The sequence below is a fragment of the Salmo salar genome, chromosome 07 (genome assembly GCF_965601325.2).
Source record: "Salmo salar chromosome 07, fSalSal1, whole genome shotgun sequence".
NCBI lineage: Eukaryota > Metazoa > Chordata > Actinopteri > Salmoniformes > Salmonidae > Salmo > Salmo salar.
In genome coordinates, this window is record NC_138297.1 from 34,594,436 (window position 1) to 34,615,257 (window position 20,822).

Sequence of the window (20,822 nt, forward strand, 5' to 3'; positions counted from 1 at the left end):
GGCCGGCCGCCCAACAACCTGCCCACTTGACCCTATCCCCTCCTCTCTTCTCCAGACCATTTCCGGAGACCTTCTCCCCTTCCTCACCTCGCTCATCAACTCATCCTTGACCGCTGGCCACGTCCCTTCAGTCTTCAAGAGAGCGAGAGTTGCACCCCTTCTGAAAAAACCTACACTCGATCCCTCCGATGTCAACAACTACAGACCAGTATCCTTTCTTTTCTCTCCAAAACTCTTGAACGTGCCGTCCTTGGCCAGCTCTCCTGCTATCTCTCTCAGAATGACCTTCTTGATCCTAATCAGTCAGGTTTCAAGACTGGGCATTCAACTGAGACTGCTCTTCTCTGTGTCACGGAGGCTCTCCGCACTGCTAAAGCTAACTCTCTCTCCTCTGCTCTCATCCTTCTAGACCTATCTGCTGCCTTTGATACTGTGAACCATCAGATCCTCCTCTCCACCCTCTCCGAGTTGGGCATCTCCGGCACGGCCCACGCTTGGATTGCGTCCTACCTGACAGGTCGCTCCTACCAGGTGGCGTGGCGAGAATCTGTCTCCGCACCATGCGCTCTCACCACTGGTGTCCCCCAGGGCTCTGTTCTAGGCCCTCTCCTATTCTCGCTATACACCAAGTCACTTGGCTCTGTCATATCCTCACATGGTCTCTCCTATCATTGCTATGCAGACGACACACAATTAATCTTCTCCTTTCCCCCTTCTGATAACCAGGCGGCGAATCGCATCTCTGCATGTCTGTCAGACATATCAGTGTGGATGACGGATCACCAGCTCAAGCTGAACCTCGGCAAGACGGAGCTGCTCTTCCTCCCGGGGAAGGACTGCCCGTTCCATGATCTCGCCATCACGGTTGACAACTCCCTTGTGTCCTCCTCCCAGAGTGCTAAGAACCTTGGCGTGATCCTGGACAACACCCTGTCGTTCTCCACTAACATCAAGGCGGTGACCCGATCCTGTAGGTTCATGCTCTACAACATTCGCAGAGTACGACCCTGCCTCACACAGGAAGCGGCGCAGGTCCTAATCCAGGCACTTGTCATCTCCCGTCTGGATTACTGCAACTCGCTGTTGGCTGGGCTCCCTGCCTGTGCCATTAAACCCCTACAACTCATCCAGAACGCCGCAGCCCGTCTGGTGTTCAACCTTCCCAAGTTCTCTCACGTCACCCCGCTCCTCCGCTCTCTCCACTGGCTTCCAGTTGAAGCTCGCATCCGCTACAAGACCATGGTGATTGCCTACGGAGCTGTGAAGGGAACGGCACCTCCATACCTTCAGGCTCTGATCAGGCCCTACACCCAAACAAGGGCACTGCGTTCATCCACCACTGGCCTGCTGGCCCCCCTACCTCTGAGGAAGCACAGTTCCCGCTCAGCCCAGTCAAAACTGTTCGCTGCTCTGGCACCCCAATGGTGGAACAAGCTCCCTCACGACGCCAGGACAGCGGAGTCAATCACCACCTTCCGGAGACACCTGAAACCCCACCTCTTTAAGGAATACCTAGGATAGGATAAAGTAATCCTTCTAACCCCCCCCCCTTAAAAGATTTAGATGCACTATTGTAAAGTGGTTGTTCCACTGGATATCATAAGGTGAATGCACCATTTTGTAAGTCGCTCTGGATAAGAGCGTCTGCTAAATGACTTAAATGTAAAATGTAAAATGTAATGTTTACATATCTTGCATTACCCATCTCATATGTATATACTGTATTCTATACCATTCTACTGAATCTTAGTCTATGCCACTGACATTGCTCATCCATACATTTATATATTCTTAATTCCATTCCTTTACTTAGATTTGTGTGTATATGTTGTGAAATTGTTAGATGTTACTTGTTAGATATTACTGCACTGTCGGAGCTAGAAACTCAGGCATTTCACTACACCCGCAATAACATCTGCTAAACACGTGTATGTGACCAATACGATTTGATTTATCTCATATATTATCTCACTTTCTTAGCAGATAATGACAACATCAGTAGCTGTAGAATATTTAATGAAAAGTTGGAGGGTGGTTGGTAATGGAGGACATCAGGTGGATCCATGTCTGGGTGTTGGGCAGAACCTCCAGCTCCTGGGGAACAAGAGCAGAGTTAAAGGGAACAGGGTAGGAGACAGAGACATAAACAAGCAAACACAGTTTACACTTTACTGTGAAAAAGTTTGATGGATTAGTGCAGTGTTATAAATGGGAGATATGTACTTTAACACTTTTAGAAGGTATAGCCTACCTCAAGCTGGTCCCCCTCCGACTCAGCGCACAGAGAATCAGACTGATCCGGACTCACTGGTTCTGGTGGATGGGATACCTCCTGGGGGGGCTCGGACAGTCGATGGTCCTAATGTCATTTGGAGAGGTAAATTGAACAGGTACATTTTTATAAGCTCAGCATAACTACCATTTCTTGCTTTCTCAAATGCTAACCAAAGCTTAACATACTTTGTCTATTGGGCTTCACTGAAGTGTAGGGCGTCACTGCTTTCAGTGGTCGACCGTCAAACTGCTCCAACTGTAGAAGATTGTTGACTTCCGCTGAGGTAACCCTAGGAAGACAAACAGAAAATATTAGTGTTAGGGAAACTAAAACTAGCTTCAGGTTATTTTGTGGGCTAATGCAAATAGTAATTATCTAAGAGGTTTTATATTTACTTTAACAGATGGTGACCCCAGCTAGGAGCGAAAAAACAGCGAGGTTTCCCAGGTCTCGCCTTCCTTTCGTCCTTCTTCCAAGCCAAGTAAATTGCCCGGATGTCGTAGCACTTGGTCCCCTTCTTGATTCTGCTTCGGTAGCTCTCCTTCTGTTTTTCCTGCGCCTCGTCCATGTTCAGTCTCACCTTTATTGATAACAAGAATAAATGTAATTATATTTCATATTACAAATACATTACTTACATATCTCATATCTACATATTTTCTTACAATCATTTTTACCTGGTCAAAAACCACATCCTTCTCAGTCCATGCCTGAACTGGACCTCGAAGGCATTCAGATCTGGTTCGACAACTTCCATCACATCAAGTGGGGTTTCAGTTATCTGAAAGTACGTTATACAAAAATACAGACAAACAACACTAAGTCAATCACAAATTTGAAAGACTACAGCATATGCAATAATTGTATATTCAATTGCATTGTTTACCTCAATTGTTTACCTTTGTTTGTGGAGGCCTGGATGCTGCTGTTGTGTGCAAAGAGAATTACTTTCAGGTTTTTCTCCCACTCTTCCAGGTACCAATCAAGGGACTTGTCCATGGCAGCCTTGAGGGTCTGGATGGTCCATTCACCAAACCTGCAGGAGGGGGTAGGAAAGCGATATCTATTGACAATGTAAGATATTGAAATATATCTGATTATGTACCATGGAAAAAAATAAAACACACCATTGGTGACAGAATATAACCTACAAGATCTGTACCTTGTTCCAGCGCTCATGACCTCGGTCACTCAAGATGACCTCAGGAGAACCATGTGTGTTGCAGATGTCCACCATCGCCTTGGAGGTGGCCTTGCCAGTCTCGTCCTTGATAGGTATCATACAAAACGAAAATATATTTATTTGTTCCAACCACCCTTTTTAATGGGTTACAGAAGGGAATTCCGAGTTAAGAACATACTCTTCCTTTACTGATCTTAATGGGTATTGCCTCCACCCACTTGGTAAAGTGATCGGTCACCGTCAGACACCAGCTGTTGCCATTCCTGGATTTCGTGAAGGGTCCGATGAGGTCCACCCATAACATTTTAAGTTTTAGAGAGAAGATTACTTTATTCTTACCGTATCTGTGTCATACAGTATGCAGCTTTTCATATTTGCAAGGATACTGACACACACATACACATTCTATAATATTGAACTCTCCTGTCAAATAAAGCAAACATTACAAACCAACTTATCAGGGCAAAATTTGAATTGGGACACTTACCGATCATGTGCCATGGTGAAACAACTTTGATGGGCTTCAACTCCGGCGCCACAGTCTTCGCCCTCTCAAACTTCTGGCAGGCTACACAGTGTACTGATCTTTAAGCAAAAAAGTGACAAATTGAAACATTGTTTGCACTCTGATATGACATTCATTGAAATCATATATATATATATATATATATATATATATATATATATATATATATATATATATATATATATATATACACACACACATATACATACACTTATTTAAATTCACCTTCATTTAACAAGGTGGGCTAGTTGAGAACAAGTTCTCATTTACAACTGCGACCTGGCCAAGATAAAGCAAAGCAGTTCGACACATACAACAGAGTTACACATGGAATAAACAAAAATACAGTCAATAATACAGTAGAAAAAGTCTATATACAGTGTGTGCAAATGAGGTAAGGGAGGTAAGGCAATAAATAGGCCATGGTGGCGAAGTAATTACAATATAGCAATTAAACACTGGAGTGATAGATGTGCAAAAGATGAATGTGCAAGTAGAGATACTGGGGTGCAAAGGAGCAAGATAAATAAATAAATAAATACAGTATGATATTGGGCTATGCTGTGCTATTTACAGATGGGCTATGTACAGGTGCAGTGATCTGTGAGCTGCTCTGACAGCTGGTGCTTAAAGCTAGTGAGGGAGATATGAGTCTCCAGCTTCAGTGATTTTTGCAGTTCGTTCCAGTCATTGGCAGCAGAGAACTGGAAAGAAAGGCGGCCAACGGAGGAATTGGCTTTGGAGGTGACCAGTGAAATATACCTGCTGGAGAGTGTGCTACGGGTGGGTGCTGCTATGGTGACCAGTGAGCTGAGATAAGGCGGGGCTTTACCTAGCAAAGACTTGTAGATGACCTGTAGCCAGTGGGTTTGGCGACGAGTATGAAGCAAGGGCCAGCCAACGAGAGCGTACAGGTCGCAGTGGTGGGTAGTATATGGGGCTTTGGTGACAAAATGGATGGCACTGTGATAGACCGCATCCAGTTTGTTGAATAGAGTGTTGGAGGCTATCTTGTAAATGTCATCGCCGAAATCGAGGATGGATAGGATGGTCAGTTTTACAAGGGTATGTTTGGCAGCATGAATGAAGGATGCTTTGTTGCAAAATAGGAAGCCAATTTTAGATTTAATTTTGAATTGGAGATGCTTAATGTGAGTCTGGAAGGAGAGTTTACAGTCTAACCAGACACCTAGGTATTTGTAGTTGTCCACATATTCTAAGTCAGAACCGTCCAGAGTAGTGATGCTGGACGGGCGGGCAGGTGCGGGCAGCGATCGGTTGAAGAGTATGCATTTAGTTTTACTTGCATTTAAGAGCAGTTGGAGGCCACGGAAGGAGAGTTGTATGGCATTGAAGCTCGTCTGGAGGTTAGATAACAGTGTCCAAAGAAGAGCCAGAAGTATACAGAATGGTGTCATCTGCGTAGAGGTGGATCAGAGAATCACCAACAGCAAGAGCGACATCATTGATGTATACAGAGAAGAAAGTCGGCCCGAGAATTGAACCCTGTGATTGATAAACAAAAGGTTATTTCACTTGCCCAGCTGTCCACCTTCTTGACAATTCCCCGTCAGAAGAAGCGTAGGTTGATTTTGGCAATCATGCGCTTCACTGCGAAATGGCCAGCATGCATCTCGGTCAGCACGGCCTCCTCTCCTCCTTAGTAGAAATCACCGTCCTGTGTGTCTGGCCATCCTTCCCCCGTAGGTAGATATGATTGCCTAACAAGTTGGAAGAGAAGAGTTGTTGAAATACTCAAGCCTTAGTACATTTGCACTGTCTTTCTCGCCCCCTCTGTCTGTCTGTCTTCCCACCTTTCTCACTTTCTTCCCACTCCCTCCCTCTCTAGCGAAGACACCTATTTAAGGGAATTTGCAATTACCATAATTGCTTACACCTATCCATTTGATTGATCAGGTTTAACTTATAGCTAGACACCTCAATATGACAGACATATAACTCCCCTCAGCAGCCTCCACTGAACTATATGTATAGCTAGCAACTAGCTATGTTAGATGGAAAATAGTTGCACATAGCTAAATCTGTCCAGTTACCTAATAGAAGTAAACTGCTTAACGTTACCCTGAATTGTGAATTTCTCAGAATGTTACGCCTCTTTTCGAGATCAGTGGTGTTTTTTCTGAGTACTTCACCTGGTTGGAAAGATAAAATAAAATCTCATCGAGGGATGCCATTGAAGTGCAAGCTACATACAAACAGAAAGCTACAATAACAGGTACAGTAGCTAGCTAACGTTAGCTAAATAAAACTGTCTGGCTAGCTAGCTAGCTGACTAGGCAGGCTGAGAAAAATAAATACAGTAGCTAGCAACGTCAATCTAAAAACAGCTTAAATTATTCATTCATATTTAACAATATGTTCTTACACCCCTAGCAACAGAAGCTAGAACTCATCGAATCCCATTGTGACGCAGAGGGGGACACTATTTGGCCCGGTGCTCCAGTGTCTTGACACACTTTTTCTAGCACTTTATATTGGTTCTTAAAAAGCATCTCATCTTGCTCTGAGGCATTTTTCACATTTTGCTTTCTTTTCCCAATAAATCTTTTTTGAATGCATTATTACAGAAAATAATTCCAAAATGCGTATATTTCCCTTTGCCATGCATTTCCCTTTGCCATGCAAATGCACACTAACCTCTAGAATTCGTTTTTTCAGGCCGATTGTTTACCAGCAATCAAGTATTTCATCGGCTTGACGAATTAAAATTACGACCATTCTTGCCTTTTTTGATCAGCTTTGGAGCCAATTTATGAATACGAGATTCCCTCAACATAAAAAGGTCTATATAGCTTGCACCTTACCCATTGCATAGGCTACGTGTTTGTTATATATCGGGGAATCAATCTGGAATAAATAGTCAAAACATCCAATGGACCTGCAGGTGCAACACTGAAGGATACGACAAATATCTACATAAACTGATCCAAACCCGACCTTCACAGTAATCAATAATACTCCAAATTGTCCGTAAGATGCAACAAGTCAGAAGTCACCATTTATTTATTGATAATCTAAGCAAGGTTTTACCTGTGGTCGTGGAGCTTGCGGGAAGTAGTTTAAATAAACATCTACATTTGGAAGTGTTTTTTTATCGTTATTTTATTAACGAAAACATAAAGATGTTGATGAACAAATATTGTATGTGCGTCTATATGCGTGTTACATGGTCCATTTACAGCTTCTTCTGACTAAGTAGAAAAAACAAAAACATTTTTTGGAGTGTGCGCACGGAATTGTAATACATTTTGTCACTCCCGCTCAACAACTCCAAATCGCTTTTGCATGTGCTCCAAAGGGAAAACTTGAAATATCATGATATAGAGCAATTAAACAATTGAAAGGAAAAATATGATTTATTTATTAGCCTAGGGGATATAAGTATTTTAGGCATATCATGTGAATTAGGCCTCATGTAAAATCATTGTGCAAGAGACAATCATTGTTGCATGACAAGCAAGTGCTGTTAAATTATATTGTAATCTATCTGCCAGTTTGGAACAGTGTAAATAACACTAAAGTAGAAGTAATAGCATAGAGTCTGTTCTAATGAAAAACATCGCAAAGCCTTTAATACAGCATAGCAAAGTTTAAAAACAGACGGATTTGTGAAAGTTCTTTATCCAACATTTTACGGTTGCATGGGGCTTGGTGACCACAGAATCAGTAGGATATTAAACAAACACTCAAATAGGCAACAGAAGCAGGAACAGAAGCATAGGGCTGAGTGACTCATTCATAAGTCATATAATGCAGTCTTAAAGACACATTATTTCTATTTGTCTTTAGCATGCAGTCTCTCTCCTATAGCTACAGCAAATTTTATTTGAATTATTATGTGCATTATAATACATTAGAATATATTTGTAGGGGTTGATGCAATGGCGCAATTACACTTGACATGTGGACTGACGATTTTCGAAAAATAGGATACCTGTGTCTTACAGCCCATTACATAAACGAAGAGTGGATGTTATCCACCACAGAGTGTGACAGTGCACCTCGAAACTGCAGATAACATAAGGCCAGCTAGTGTGAAAGAATACTTGCGGATCTTGTTGATTTCCTCTACTGCTTCAAGAGGCCTACTGTCCACCTGGTAATTGCGTGGTTCCAAAGGATAAGGCGTCACCTACAGATGGATGTGTGGTTTCAGAGAGAAGCCAGCAGCGAGCCTGCGACCAGGCACGGTGGATGACATCCTTTTCCTGCACAGCAATTTGAAGAAATCCAGTTATGAATGGACTGTTTTTGAAGTTGTTTTAGTTTATTTATTTGTTGTCTAATATTAGAAGGCTCTTTAAAGCGATTTGAGTTGTCAATGTGCCGCATTGCATTGTGAAGAAAAAAATATGTTGATCGTTCTTAATTCATGGCATGGTTAATTTTTTTGCCAAATGTTGAATAGACATGCAGACAAATGAATTAATGCAAGAAAATAGGAATATTAGCCTACTGTCTGTAGTCATAAAAACAATTAGTCTAAATAAATTGATGTTATTTTGTTGGGTAACTGATCTTCAGTTTCTTGGCAATTTCTCGCATGGAATAGCCTTCATTTCTCAGAACAAGAATAGACTGACGAGTTTCAGAAGAAAGTTATTTGTTTCTGGCCATTTTTAGCCTGTAATCGAACCCACAAATGCTGATGCTCCAGATACTCAGCTAGTCTAAAGAAGGCCAGTTTTATTGCTTCTTTAATAAGGACAACAGTTTTCAGCTGTGCTAACATAATTGCAAAAGGGTTTTCTAATAATCAATTAGCCTTTTCAAATGATAAACTTGGATTAGCTAACATAACGTGCCAATGGAACACAGGAGTGATGGTTGCTGATAATGGGCCTCTGTACGCATATGTAGATATTCCATTAAAAATCAGCTACAACAGTCATTTACCACATTAACAATGTCTACACTGTATTTCTGATCAATTTTATGTTATTTTAATGGCCAGAAAATGTGCTTTTCTTTCAAAAACAAGGACTTTTCTAAGTGACCCCAAACTTTTCAATTGTAGTGTAGATATGAGATGAGTAATGCAAGCTATGTAAACATTATTAAAGTGGCATTATTAAAGTGACGAGTGATCCATTTATTAAAGTGGCCAATGATTTCAAGTCTGTATGTAGGCAGCAGCCTCTCTGTGTTAGTGATGGCAGTTTAACAGTCTGATGGCCTTGAGATAGAAGCTGTTTTTCAGTCTTTCGGTCCCAGCTTTGATGCATCTGTACTGACCTCGCCTTCTGGATGGTAGTGGGGAAAACAGGCAGTGGCTCGGGTGGTTGTTGTCCTTGATCTTTTTGGCCTCCCTGTGACATCGGGTGCTGTAGGTGTCCTGGAGAGCAGGTAGTTTGCCACCGGTGATGCGTTATGCAGACCGCAACTCCCTCTGAAGAGCCTTGCAATTGTTGGCGGTGCAGTTGCCATACCAGGTGGTGATACAGCCTGACAGGATGCTCTCAATTGTGCATCTGTAAAAGTTTGTGAGGGTTTTAGGTGCCAAGACAAATTTCTTCAGCCCCCTGAGGTTGAAGAGGCGCTGTTGTGCCTTCTTCACCACACTCTGTGTGGGTGGGCCATTTCAGTTTGTCCGTGATGTTTATGCCGAGGAACTTAACTTTCCACTTTCTTCACTGTTGTCCCGTCGATGTGGATAGGGGGGGGTGCTCCCTCTGCTGTTTCCTGAAGTCCACGATCATCTCCTTTGTTTTGTTGACGTTGAGTGAGTGGTTGTTTTGCTGACACCACACTCTGAGTGCCCTCACCTCCTCCCTGTAGGCTGTCTCGTTGTTGTTGGTAATCATACCTACTACTGTAGTGTCATCTGCAAACTTTATGATTGAGTTGGAGGCGTGCATGGTAACGCAGTCATGGAAGCTCACTTCTTTTGTTGTTTTCTTTTCCTGTTTAAATTACATTTGTTATTAATTAAACTCTGAGTATTTCTTACTGTTGTTTTTCTTTTGAGTGGCAGCCTACGGGTACATATTTTATAAACGTATACATAGAAATGGATAATGTACCCCCCAACAAAAAATTACTAAACAAATACAAACTTGGCCAATAAAAATGTATATATAGTATATATTTAACAAATTACCCACTCGGCCTTTCTTATAAGGGTTTGGTACAATCACGTGACGTCCTGACGACTGGTAAAACAAATGTCTTGAACATCTTACAAACGTCCTAAGATGGCCTCAATGACATCATGGTAACTTACAGGGAACAAGATAAAGGTCCCAGAAATAACTTTTCTTGGGACCATCACACAACGTCCTAATAACTAGTAAAATAAAATACCTGAACATCCTAAAAAGGTCCCGACATGGTCCTCAGTGATGTCCTGGTAACTTACAGGGAACTAGACAAATGTCCTCCAGAGAACGTTCCCTTGAGGCCATCACATAACATCCTAAGGACTAGTAAAATGAAAGTCTTGAGAACGTCCTAAAATAATCCTGACATGGTCCTAACATGGTCCTCAGTAACATCCTGGTAACATACAAGGAACTACCAAACGTCCCCCAGAGAACGTTCCCAAGCAGCCATCATGCAACATCCTAAGGTCTAGTAAAATGAAAGTCCTGACATTGTCCTATAAAGATCCTGACAAAATGTGAAGAAATCAAAGGGGATGAATACTTATGATAGGCACTGTATCTGGTAAAAAAGTGGACGTGTAAAAACACGTTTGCACCCTCTATTTTTATTTGCTCCATGGCTTAGGCGCCCAAGTGGACTTCGAAAGGCTGTTTGGCTCAGCTCAATCGCAACGCGCGAAGACGTATTAACTTAAATTGTTGTGCAACATCACGAGTAAGCTCTGGGCATCGTCTTTCAGCTGAAAAAGGGCATTTTCACTGTTGTGGTTCTTTAAGGTACCTTAGGATTGGAATACGCCCATTTTGAAGGCAGCATCCTTGTTGATTGGGAGCCAATGGGTGTGTTTGAGTAGTAAGGTTAACGAAGCTAACTGTAGACGAAAGTTGACGAGGGAGATTGGGGGAGGTACATCTGCGACAGTCGGAAGTCGGACACTGTAGTGGTTTTCCAACAGCAAAGCTCAGATCAACATGGCAGTGTCACCATAGCTGCTATTGGTTATACGTTTTTCTTTATAAATGTCAAAATAAACTTTTCTATACCCCTATATCACACACTCACAAACTAAAAGTGATATTTGAGGTCTCTCAAATATCACTTTCATTTGTATCCCCTGTAGCATTCAGAATCCTTTATTTCATTAGTTCATTTTTTGTACCCAGCATAAACTACTTTCGATACTAACCAATCATGAAACAGGAAGAAGCTGTCCGGACCAGCTAGTCTTCTGAGAATAATGAGCTGTCAATTGTGTGGGCTTTACCTTGACATTAAGCATGTGCTGGAAATTTCCAGGTGGTCAGCGTATGAATATTACGGCAAATAATAAACCGATGTTTGGTATGTTTTTTACCAATACCTGTCAGTCCCATGTCACCCCCCATTGCTCAGCTTTGAATTTTCTGTGATCATGTGTCAGTCAAGAAAGTTGAATACATTGTAGAGTAACATCGTTTATCAAATCAAACTTTATTTAAAGTGCATTTAAAATCACAACATATATTACAGTAAAAACAATAAAAGGTAAGAGATTTTTTTAAACGGAAGGCAATAAATGATTAAGAAAAGAAAATGAAGCAAAAAAGGATGCTAAAATAACAACAAAATCATATTTTAAAGGCAACGTAAAAAGGTGGGTTTTCAAGTGTCATTTAAAAACCTCAATAGTGTCTGTCCCTCTTACCTAACAGGGTAAGTCACTCCATAGCTATGGGTCTCTGATAGAGAATGCTCCGCTCCCGGCCTTGGTTCTACACCTAGGTATCGTCAACAGGCCACCTTGGGAGCGGAGCTTTCTCCCTGGGTTATATGGAACGAGCATGTCAGATAAGGCCGTGCAATGATTTAAAAGTTAAGAGTAAAATCTGAAAATTAGACTGATACTTTACAAGCAGCCAGTGAAATTAGGATAACATTGGAGTGATGTGTTCATGCCTTCTAGTTTTGGTTAAAATATTGGCAGCATTATTCTGTACAACTTTTTAATTAACTATTTAATCATTATAATTTACCTAAACAAGTCATCTGTTCATGCAAGAACATCACAGATCAAAACTTTAGGCATTCCCAATTGCTGTGGGAAATCACGCAAAAAATACTTTACAATGCTAAATCTCTGTCGGTGACTGTTGAACTTCTAATTAATTTGGCCTGGTCTTTTGACTATATGCAGGTTATAGGTTGACTAAATCTATAAAAAGCATAAAACATGCCATTGTCTGATAGACAGACATCTAGTTATTTACAGAGCTGTGACGCTGGAAGGGTCAGTGTTTTGCTAAAATAATTACTCAACCCTATCAATAATGCCTGCATGCAGTACATGAACTTGTCTGAACTCATTGGGGCCATGCTTACAATGTAGCATATTAGCGGCTAATGTAGAGGAACAAGTCTGGTTTAACACTCAGCTAACAACTTAAGCAGCTGTTAGAATTTCCCATAGGCAAACATGTCACACTTAGCCACCATACTAATGCTAGCTGGTTATGCGCAGTTGTATACTGGATATTTCAGCCTGCGAGTGAAAAAAAGGATCATTGGGAGCCTGCAGACTGTGCAAGAATTTCCTCTAGCAGCCTATAGTCTAAAGTAGACTCATACTCTTAGTCGGCCTCATTTATCAACATGCAGAGAACATTCATATATTTGTTTCTATGAAAAGCAATTTTTACTAGTCCTCAAGACAGGAGTTTACAGTGGACAGTTCCCCGCAGCATACACGTGTTTCTTTAGAAGAGGAATTTTTGGAGGTATGGCTCAAATATTGGCATATGGTGGTTAAATACGCTACCAGTAAAATTATATACTATGCAAATGTTACATTTGAGGCCGGGAAATGAATGTAAAAAAAACTACAATACAATTATTGTGTCTGTGTTCTCTGCCAAACAAATTATACATTTTCATTTGAACTCTGATCACCAACTGTAACTTTGCTTTTTTGAGGCAGAGCTTGATCCACTTAAGACAATTTCACAGAGTTGATAACAATGAGTTAGTACATGAGACTGACCAGCAAAGCACAAGCTGTGCAATATGGAGGGAGAATGCGATCATACTTTCTGTCAGAAAGTATGTGTTAATATGTATCATTATTGTTCAAAAGAATACATCTGTAGAGCATTAATGTTCACTTATTTGGTCAATGTTTTTAATAATCAAACTAGCATAGTCAATATCTATGATGATGCCTTAGGCCTGGACTCAATCAGATCAAGAGTTAACCGGCAACAGAAAAAACCCGCATTACTGATGTTTTGAGGGTGTCGGAGGTGTAACTGCGTTGTAGCTGTCAAATCGGTGAGCAGATGAGCAGATCATTGTTACGAAGCCACAACCATCCAACTTGCGTTAGAAGTTCAGAACGAGAAAGCGTAGGCTATATATACACTGTAGAAATAATGATGCTCAAATTGAAGAAATGTTTTTGTTTTAATGATTTATCAGCCTAATTGAGCTCTAGATTACATCTCACATTCCAGTGTTTGAACTTGTAAACAAGGCTGCATGGGATTTCTCGTAAGATGACTCCATGCAGCCAATGGCAATGTCTGCTTTAGGTATAATGCCATGTGCTACTTGTGGATTTGACAGCTCTAACGCAGTTCCACCTCCGACACAGCCCCAAAAATACGCTATATGGTTGTTGGCTAAAGCAGATCTGATTGAATATAGTCCTTAGTCAATCAATACACACATATCTAGTTGTACTCTGCAGCAAGGACTTGTTTAGGGACTTGAGTAATTGTACATTTATGTGGAATAAAGAACAAATCTGAGCAACGAAAACTTTTGTAAATCCCCAAATATTTGTGAAACTGCTTATATGGACGATATAAACAAAATACAAACATAAATGTGTACTGCTTGTTTAAGAGTTCTGGGTTCAGGGTCACAAGGGTTGTGTGTCACATAATATTGTTATTAAAGGTTTGTGCTGCTGCGACTTTTCCCTGTATCTACAAAGCAGTTGGGAGTGATCACTATTCATAGCTAGGTGGCGCAGCAGCAGGACAAACAAAACACTAAAACACCTGTGCTGATAAGGCAATGTACATTGTGGAAAAGGAAAAGAGTTGGCTGAGAGTTTCCTTTTGCAAGACTTTGGAAACCGGAACTACCACGTATAGATCCACAACTTAATCACCGAGTTGACCAAATTACTTGAGATTTTAGTTCTGGGTTAACAGAGATTACCTGTGCATATAAAAGTCAATAGAACAGTAGGGACATGACCGATTTAAAAATGGTATACAAACACAAGAGGTGCTTAATCGGAAAAAATATTTGATGATGCTGCTTGAGTTACTTCTCCCTCTCTTGGCCCCTTCTCCCTCCTTTCCCCCACAAAAATGTCAACGTTTATAATGGAAGACATAAGATGCAGGGGCTGAAGCCCTGGCTATCTCATAAGCTCAAGTCAATGATGATATGCTCAAAGATCTGCGTATTGCCCTTGAAGCTGGAGGAGAAAATGAAGTCCCGGCGGTCGGTGGATACCACGGTAAAGGAACGTGGCGCCATGATGTACACCTCTTTGAAGCGCTCAAAGAGTTTTTTATCAGCGTCCCACAGGTAGATCTGTGAGAATGTATAGTCGCTGCCCAGGGCTAGATAGTGGCGCTCTTTGAAGGAGAATGGCTGGAGGATCATAGCGCCTCGTGAGGGCAGGGATTGGATCTCCATAAACTGTTTGCCACTCCAGCGGAGTACCTTAGAGTCACCTATATAGCGCGTCATGGCCAGGTAGAGGTCCTCCTTGACCCGGAAGGCCTTGACGGCCACCACATCCTCCATGTTAGGGATCTCTCCCTGCAGGGAAAACGTCTGGGCACTCCTGCTCCACTGGTAGATTACAGGCACCTGGGAGCGGCTGGCCAAGATGAGGTGGGACTTGCCATCCAGATCCACAAACTCAGCGTCAGTGTCACGGAACCACTCATGCAGGGACTGATAGGAGTAGAAGCCCTTGTCGTTCCACTTGTAGAGAGTGGAGAGCCCCGCCTTTGAGCTATCGGCAATCACAAAGAACCACTCGCCAGCAATCTGGAAGGCTTCAATGTCGTTGGGCTTGGAGATCTTGGATACCTCAATATCCTGAAACTTGCTGAACCTGCTCTGGTCTTCATCAAACTTGTATATGTGAGAACCACCAAAGAGCTGGGCCACTATGACAAAGACCTGGTTCTGGATGATGACCGATTTGCACCCAACGATTGACTGGCCTGAGATTTGAGACACAGAATAGACACATTTAGAAATTCAAATGATAGTTTTTTGGCTTTAAATACTGGAAATATATTAATTAAGGATAAGGAAGAGAAACAGCACTAGATATAAACCACAAAATGATTGCTGATAAAACTCTATAATATGCAGCACAATTTATGTTCTCTGTATATATCAATGATGTCGCTCTTGCTGCTTCTCTGATCCATCTCTACGCAGACAACGCCATTCTGTATACTTCTGGCTCTTCTTTTGGCACTGTGTTAAACTAACCTCCAGACGAGCTTCAACCGATCGCTGCCCGCACCCGCCTGACTAGCATCACTACTCTGGACGGTTCTGACTTAGAATATGTGGACAACTACAAAAACCTAGGTGTCTGGTTAGACTGTAAACTCTCCTTCCAGACTCACATTAAGCATCTCCAATCCAAAATTAAATCGCAACAAAGCCTCCTTCACTCATGCTGTTAAACATACTCTCGTAAAACTGACTATCCTACCGAACCTTGACTTTGGCGATGTCATCTACAAAATAGCCTCCAACACTCTACTCAGCAAATTGGATGTAGTCTATCACAGTGCCATCCGTTTTGTCACCAAAGCCCCATATACTACCCACCACTGCTGCCTGTATGCTCTCGTTGGCTTGCCCTTGCTTCATATTCGTCGCCAAACCCACTGGCTCCAGGTCATCTATACGTCTTTGCTAGGTAAAGCCCCGCCTTATCTCAACTCACTGGTCACCATAGCAACACCCACCCGTAGCACACGCTCCAGCAGGTATATTTCACTGGTCATCCCCAAAACCAACTCCACCTTTGGCCGTCTTTCCTTCCAGTTCTCTGCTCCCAATGACTGGAACGAACTGCAAAAATCACTGAAGCTGGAGACTTACATCTCCCTCACTAACTTTAAGCATCAGCTGTCAGAGCAGCTTACCGATCACTGCACCTGTACAGAGCCCATCTGTAAATAGCCCACCCAACTACCTCATCCCCATATAAATACAAATATTTAAGCAGTGATTTTGTCACTTGACATTCAGGGTGGCATTTTCCTCTCGCCAACACACGTTATCAGTAAACACACTGTAATGTTTAAAAAAATGGGAAATATGATACTGGAGCTCGCTAAAGCTTTGTGTGTACAGTGTCAGCAGGTATCTGCATGTATACTAACACTCTGGTTAAATTAAACATCCTTCCCATTGAAAGAATAAGTTAAAACATAAATCGTGCTGCAAATAATAATTTCACTCATCCGGTCTATTTGAAATGTTACTGTGCGCTTGCCCACAACAAGTGTGTTTGAGAGAGGAATATGTCAGCCTCAGTGACATAAGATGTCATGTTACCAAATACCTGTGATATTGTCATAAGTCCTGAAGTTCATCTCAATGTGGTCCCACTGTAAAACCATACAACTCTCTGTGTTGGGTGCAGCGATGGCCACATAGACGTCATTTTTATAAGAGAATGTGTCCACAGACAGAGACTCTGATGGCACCGACTGATGGTGGATAAAATCTGTGGAGAGTGGGCAATCTTAGCATTAGTATGATTTGTAATAAAAAAAAAATGTTGTGTAGTGTAAACTAATCTTGAACTAAAGTTTCACGTAATTGGTTAGCTGCTCAATTAAGTTCTGGGTCCACACGTGTTAAGAGATGGTAGTATGAGAAGCAGAACAAGGAGCTAAACCTTCTCTCTTTGCAAGTTACGGGCTGAATGTCCCCTCCCCTTCTGAAATTTGAAAGATGCTAACACCTGCAAAATTGTATTTGTCCAAATAACCAGTGATGAAAAACCCAAACACTGGATCAACTGCTGCTCGTTATCCTATGCATCCCATTCCTTTACGACAGATTCTACGGTACCAGTTATGTTTATGTAGATCTGTCCACGAGAGATTAAGTGTAGACAACAACAGTAATTGTGAGATGTTGAGGACGCAGGGGTGCAATCTATACAAAAACCACAAGTGGTGTTGCTTCAGTTGCTCCAAAAGACCCAGCCAGGAGAGCTAAAGAAAGCACCAAATAGGCTCTTTCTGTAAATCATTAAAGTGTATTGAAAGGAATTAGGAACCGTGCACACTTTGGAAGTTGTGGCCATTTGGAGACACCAGTTAGACCTCTCACTCAAAACTTTAAGTCGTATGTTGTATCAATCCCAAAAGTTTTCATTAATATTCTTGGTATGTTACTGAATGTATCCCGAGTAGTTCCAAATTCTGTTATAGCCAAATGCTTGCGAAAAGTACAGTAAAAGTTGCCTGGCTACCCATCCACATCTCTCCGGCCAAACGCCACGCCATGCCCATGATAAGTCCCGATTTATCTCTATCCCAGACGACTTCTGGAAGGTAAACACATTCTGACTGTTCCCAGAAACCGATGGGTTGGTCCTACATGATGACATTATCAACTTTGATACTCTGATTGGTTAGATTTGTTAGAGACGATCCAATCACTGATGAATTTGTTTTGTAGAACGCCCATCATTTTGAAGTCACACAAACGACTTCTAGGGTGGCAGATTCAGACAATGTCCTGTATGTAGCGATCGATAGAGCAGCTATATTAAATTCAGTCTTCAGGCAACAATAAAAGTAAATTGCACATAAAAACAAAACTGTAATGTTTGAATTCAGTCTTGTCAGGTAAACTGGTGTCATCAGTTGTTTTGAGAATTTCCTCATAACCTCCAAAGTGCTACTATGGTTATGCATAATATGCTTCTCATAGTTTATGGCAACTCTTATAAATTATACTATCATTGTAATGAGTTTATGTTAAGTAAGCCTTATGATGGAGGGCTCAAGTAAGACCATGGCAATTAGCAGTGGTGTAAAGTACTTAAGTAAAAATACTTTTTGTGGTATCTGTACTTTACCATTTATATTTTTAAGAACTTTTACTTCACTACATTCCTAATGAAAATGATGTACTTTTTACTCCATACATTTTCCCTAACACCCAAAAGTACACGTTACATTTTCAATGCTTAGCGGGACAGGAAAATGGTCCTTTTCAATGCTTAGTGGGACAGGAAAATGGTCCAATTCACACACTTATCAAGAGAACATCTCTGGTCATCCCTACTGCCTCTGATCTGGCGGATTCATTAAGCACACGTGTTGGAATATGCCCCTGCCTATCTGTAAATAAAAAAAATAATTAAAATGGTGCCGTTTGGTTTGCTTAATATAAGCAATTTTCTATTAAGGTATCTTTACTTTTACTCGAGTATGACAATTTAATACTTTTTCTACCACTGGCAATTAGTCAGCTCCCTCACCAGTGGAGATGCATTCATTGTGCAGGCTGGCCATGTCGTTCAGCCGCTTGTCCTTCATGTCCTTGGGTCCGGCACAAATTACATCAGAAACCGTGGCATTGGTGCTCTTCAGCCACATCATCAGCCACTTCGCACGGCAGTCACACTCAAAGGCATTTCCTCGCAGGTCACTTTGCAAGGACAGACAACCAGATATCAGTCACAGCATAACCATACCCTAGCCCAGCAGTTTACAGATTTTCTAAACTCCAATTCTGTCAATGAAACCTATCAGTCACCATAGCACTGAACCCGCACTTATAAAACATACAAATGAACATCTATCTCTATACTCATGCGTCTCGCTCTAAGTGCAGCATGTGATACTATTGACCATCATATTTTTCTCAGACGCCTAGAGACAAATGTAGGTCTTCGAGGTCGGGCGCTCTCTTGGTTGCGCTCTTACTTATTCAACAGACTCCAATTCGTGTTATTAGATGATGACTCCTCCCCGTTAACTAGTGTTAAATTTGGCGTCACTAAAGGGTCTGTTATTGTTTTCATTGTATGATTAATTATTTGATTGATTTTACATTAATGTCATGCATCTTCCTGATTCCCAGCCCACATGGGCTTATATTGGCTGTATCCAAATAAAATTATGATAATTATATATGCACATACAGTACCAGTGAAAAGTTTGGACATACCTACTCATTCCACGGTTTTTCTTTATTTTTACTATTTTCTACATTGTAGAATAATAGTGAAGACATCAAAACTATGAAATAACACATATGGAATCAGGTAGTTACCAAACAAAGTGTTAAACAAATAAAAATATATTTTATATTTGAGATTCTTCAAAGTAGTCAACCTTTGACTTGATAACAGCTGTGCACACTCTTGGCATTCTCTCAACCAGCTTCATGATGTAGTCACCTGGAATACATTTCAATTAACAGGTGTGTTTTGTTAATTTGTGGAATTTCTTTCCTCAATGCGTTTGAGCTAATCAGTTGTGTTGTGACAAGGTATGGGAGGTATGCAGAAGATAGCCCTATTTGGTAAAAGACCAAGTCCGTATTATGGCAAGAACAGCTCAAATGAGCAAAGAGAAACGACAGTCCATCATTACTTTAGGACATGAAGGTCAGTCAATCTGGAAAATGTAAAGAACTTTAATGTTTCTTCAAGTGTAGTCGCAAAAACCATCAAGCTCTATGATGAAACTGGCTCTCATGAGGACCACAACAGGAAAGGAAGACCCAGAGTTACAGCGGAAAAGTTAATTTTAGTTACCAGCCTCAGAAATTGCAGCCCAAATAAATGCTTCAGAGTTCAAGTAACAGACACATCTCAACATCAACTGTTCAGAGGAGACTGGGTGAATCGGGCCTTCATGGTCAAATTGCTGCAAAGAAACCACTACTAATAGACACCAATAATACGTAGGGACTTGCTTGGGCCAAGAAACACAAGCAATGGACATGAGACCACTGGAAATCTGTCATTTGGTCTGATGAGTGTACAAAGAGGTGTACATCATGGCGCTAAATTTGAGATTTTTGGTTCCAACCGGCGTGTCTTTGTGAGACGCAGAGTAGGTGAACGGATGATCGCCGCGTGTGTGGTTCCCACCATGAAGCATGGAGGAGGAGGTGTGCCGGTATGGGGGTGCTTTGCTGGTTACACTGTCGATGATTGATTTATTTAGAAATCAAGGCACACTTAATGAGCATGGCTACCACAGCATTCTGCAGCGATACGCCATCCCATCTGGTTTGGCTTAATGGGACTATCATTTGATTTTTAACAGGATAATGACCCAGCACACTTCCAGGCTGTGTAAGGGCTATTTGACAAGGAAGGAGAGTGATGGAGTTCTGCATCAGATGAACTGGCCTCCACAATCACCCAACCTCAATCCAATTAAGATGGTTTGGGATGAGTTGGACCGCAGAGTGAAGGAAAAGCAGCCAATAAGTGCTCATGTGGGAACCCTTCAAGACTGTTGGAAAAGCATTCCAGGTGAAGCTGGTTGAGATAATGCCAAGAGAGTGCAACGCTGTCATAAAGGCAAATGGTGGCTACTTTGAAGAATCTAAAATCAAAAATATATTTTGATTTGTTTAACTTTTTTTTTTGTTACTACAGGATTCCATATGTGTTATTTCATAGTTTTGGTATCTTCACT

General features: G+C 41.5%; 2 protein-coding genes across 2 annotated transcripts in view; both read right to left on the reverse strand.

The window, feature by feature from the left end:
• Positions 1 to 433: 433 nt before the first annotated feature.
• On the reverse strand, positions 434 to 3,631 carry LOC106609076 (uncharacterized). Its single transcript, XM_082977563.1, has 7 exons — positions 3,438 to 3,631; positions 3,175 to 3,311; positions 2,953 to 3,056; positions 2,671 to 2,855; positions 2,461 to 2,564; positions 2,252 to 2,359; positions 434 to 2,094 (listed from the first exon to the last, which is right to left on the reverse strand). Exons 4-6 carry the CDS (start codon positions 2,841 to 2,843, stop codon positions 2,289 to 2,291), a joined length of 348 nt encoding a protein of 115 aa, XP_082833689.1. The 5' UTR covers positions 2,844 to 2,855; positions 2,953 to 3,056; positions 3,175 to 3,311; positions 3,438 to 3,631; the 3' UTR covers positions 434 to 2,094; positions 2,252 to 2,288.
• Positions 3,632 to 11,561: 7,930 nt separating this feature from the next.
• Positions 11,562 to 20,822, reverse strand: part of lgi2a (leucine-rich repeat LGI family, member 2a) — a 38,398-nt gene continuing 29,137 nt past the window's right edge. Inside the window, exons 6-8 of the mRNA XM_014207467.3 lie at positions 18,644 to 18,813; positions 16,706 to 16,870; positions 11,562 to 15,338 (exon numbers count right to left, since the gene is read on the reverse strand). Coding sequence (XP_014062942.1) covers positions 14,521 to 15,338; positions 16,706 to 16,870; positions 18,644 to 18,813 — 1,153 coding nt within the window. The 3' untranslated portion in view covers positions 11,562 to 14,520. The remainder of the gene's footprint in view (positions 15,339 to 16,705; positions 16,871 to 18,643; positions 18,814 to 20,822) is intronic.

Bases quoted from the DNA above. Each gene is read 5' to 3' on its own strand.
- LOC106609076 (XM_082977563.1), bottom strand. From the start codon at position 2,843: ATGGACGAGGCGCAGGAAAAACAGAAGGAGAGCTACCGAAGCAGAATC. The intron at 2,565-2,670 runs GTAAATATAAAA...TTGTCTTCCTAG, and splicing joins TGGGGTCACCATCTGTTAAA to GGTTACCTCAGCGGAAGTCA. The intron at 2,360-2,460 runs GTATGTTAAGCT...AAATGACATTAG, and splicing joins AGTGAAGCCCAATAGACAAA to GACCATCGACTGTCCGAGCC.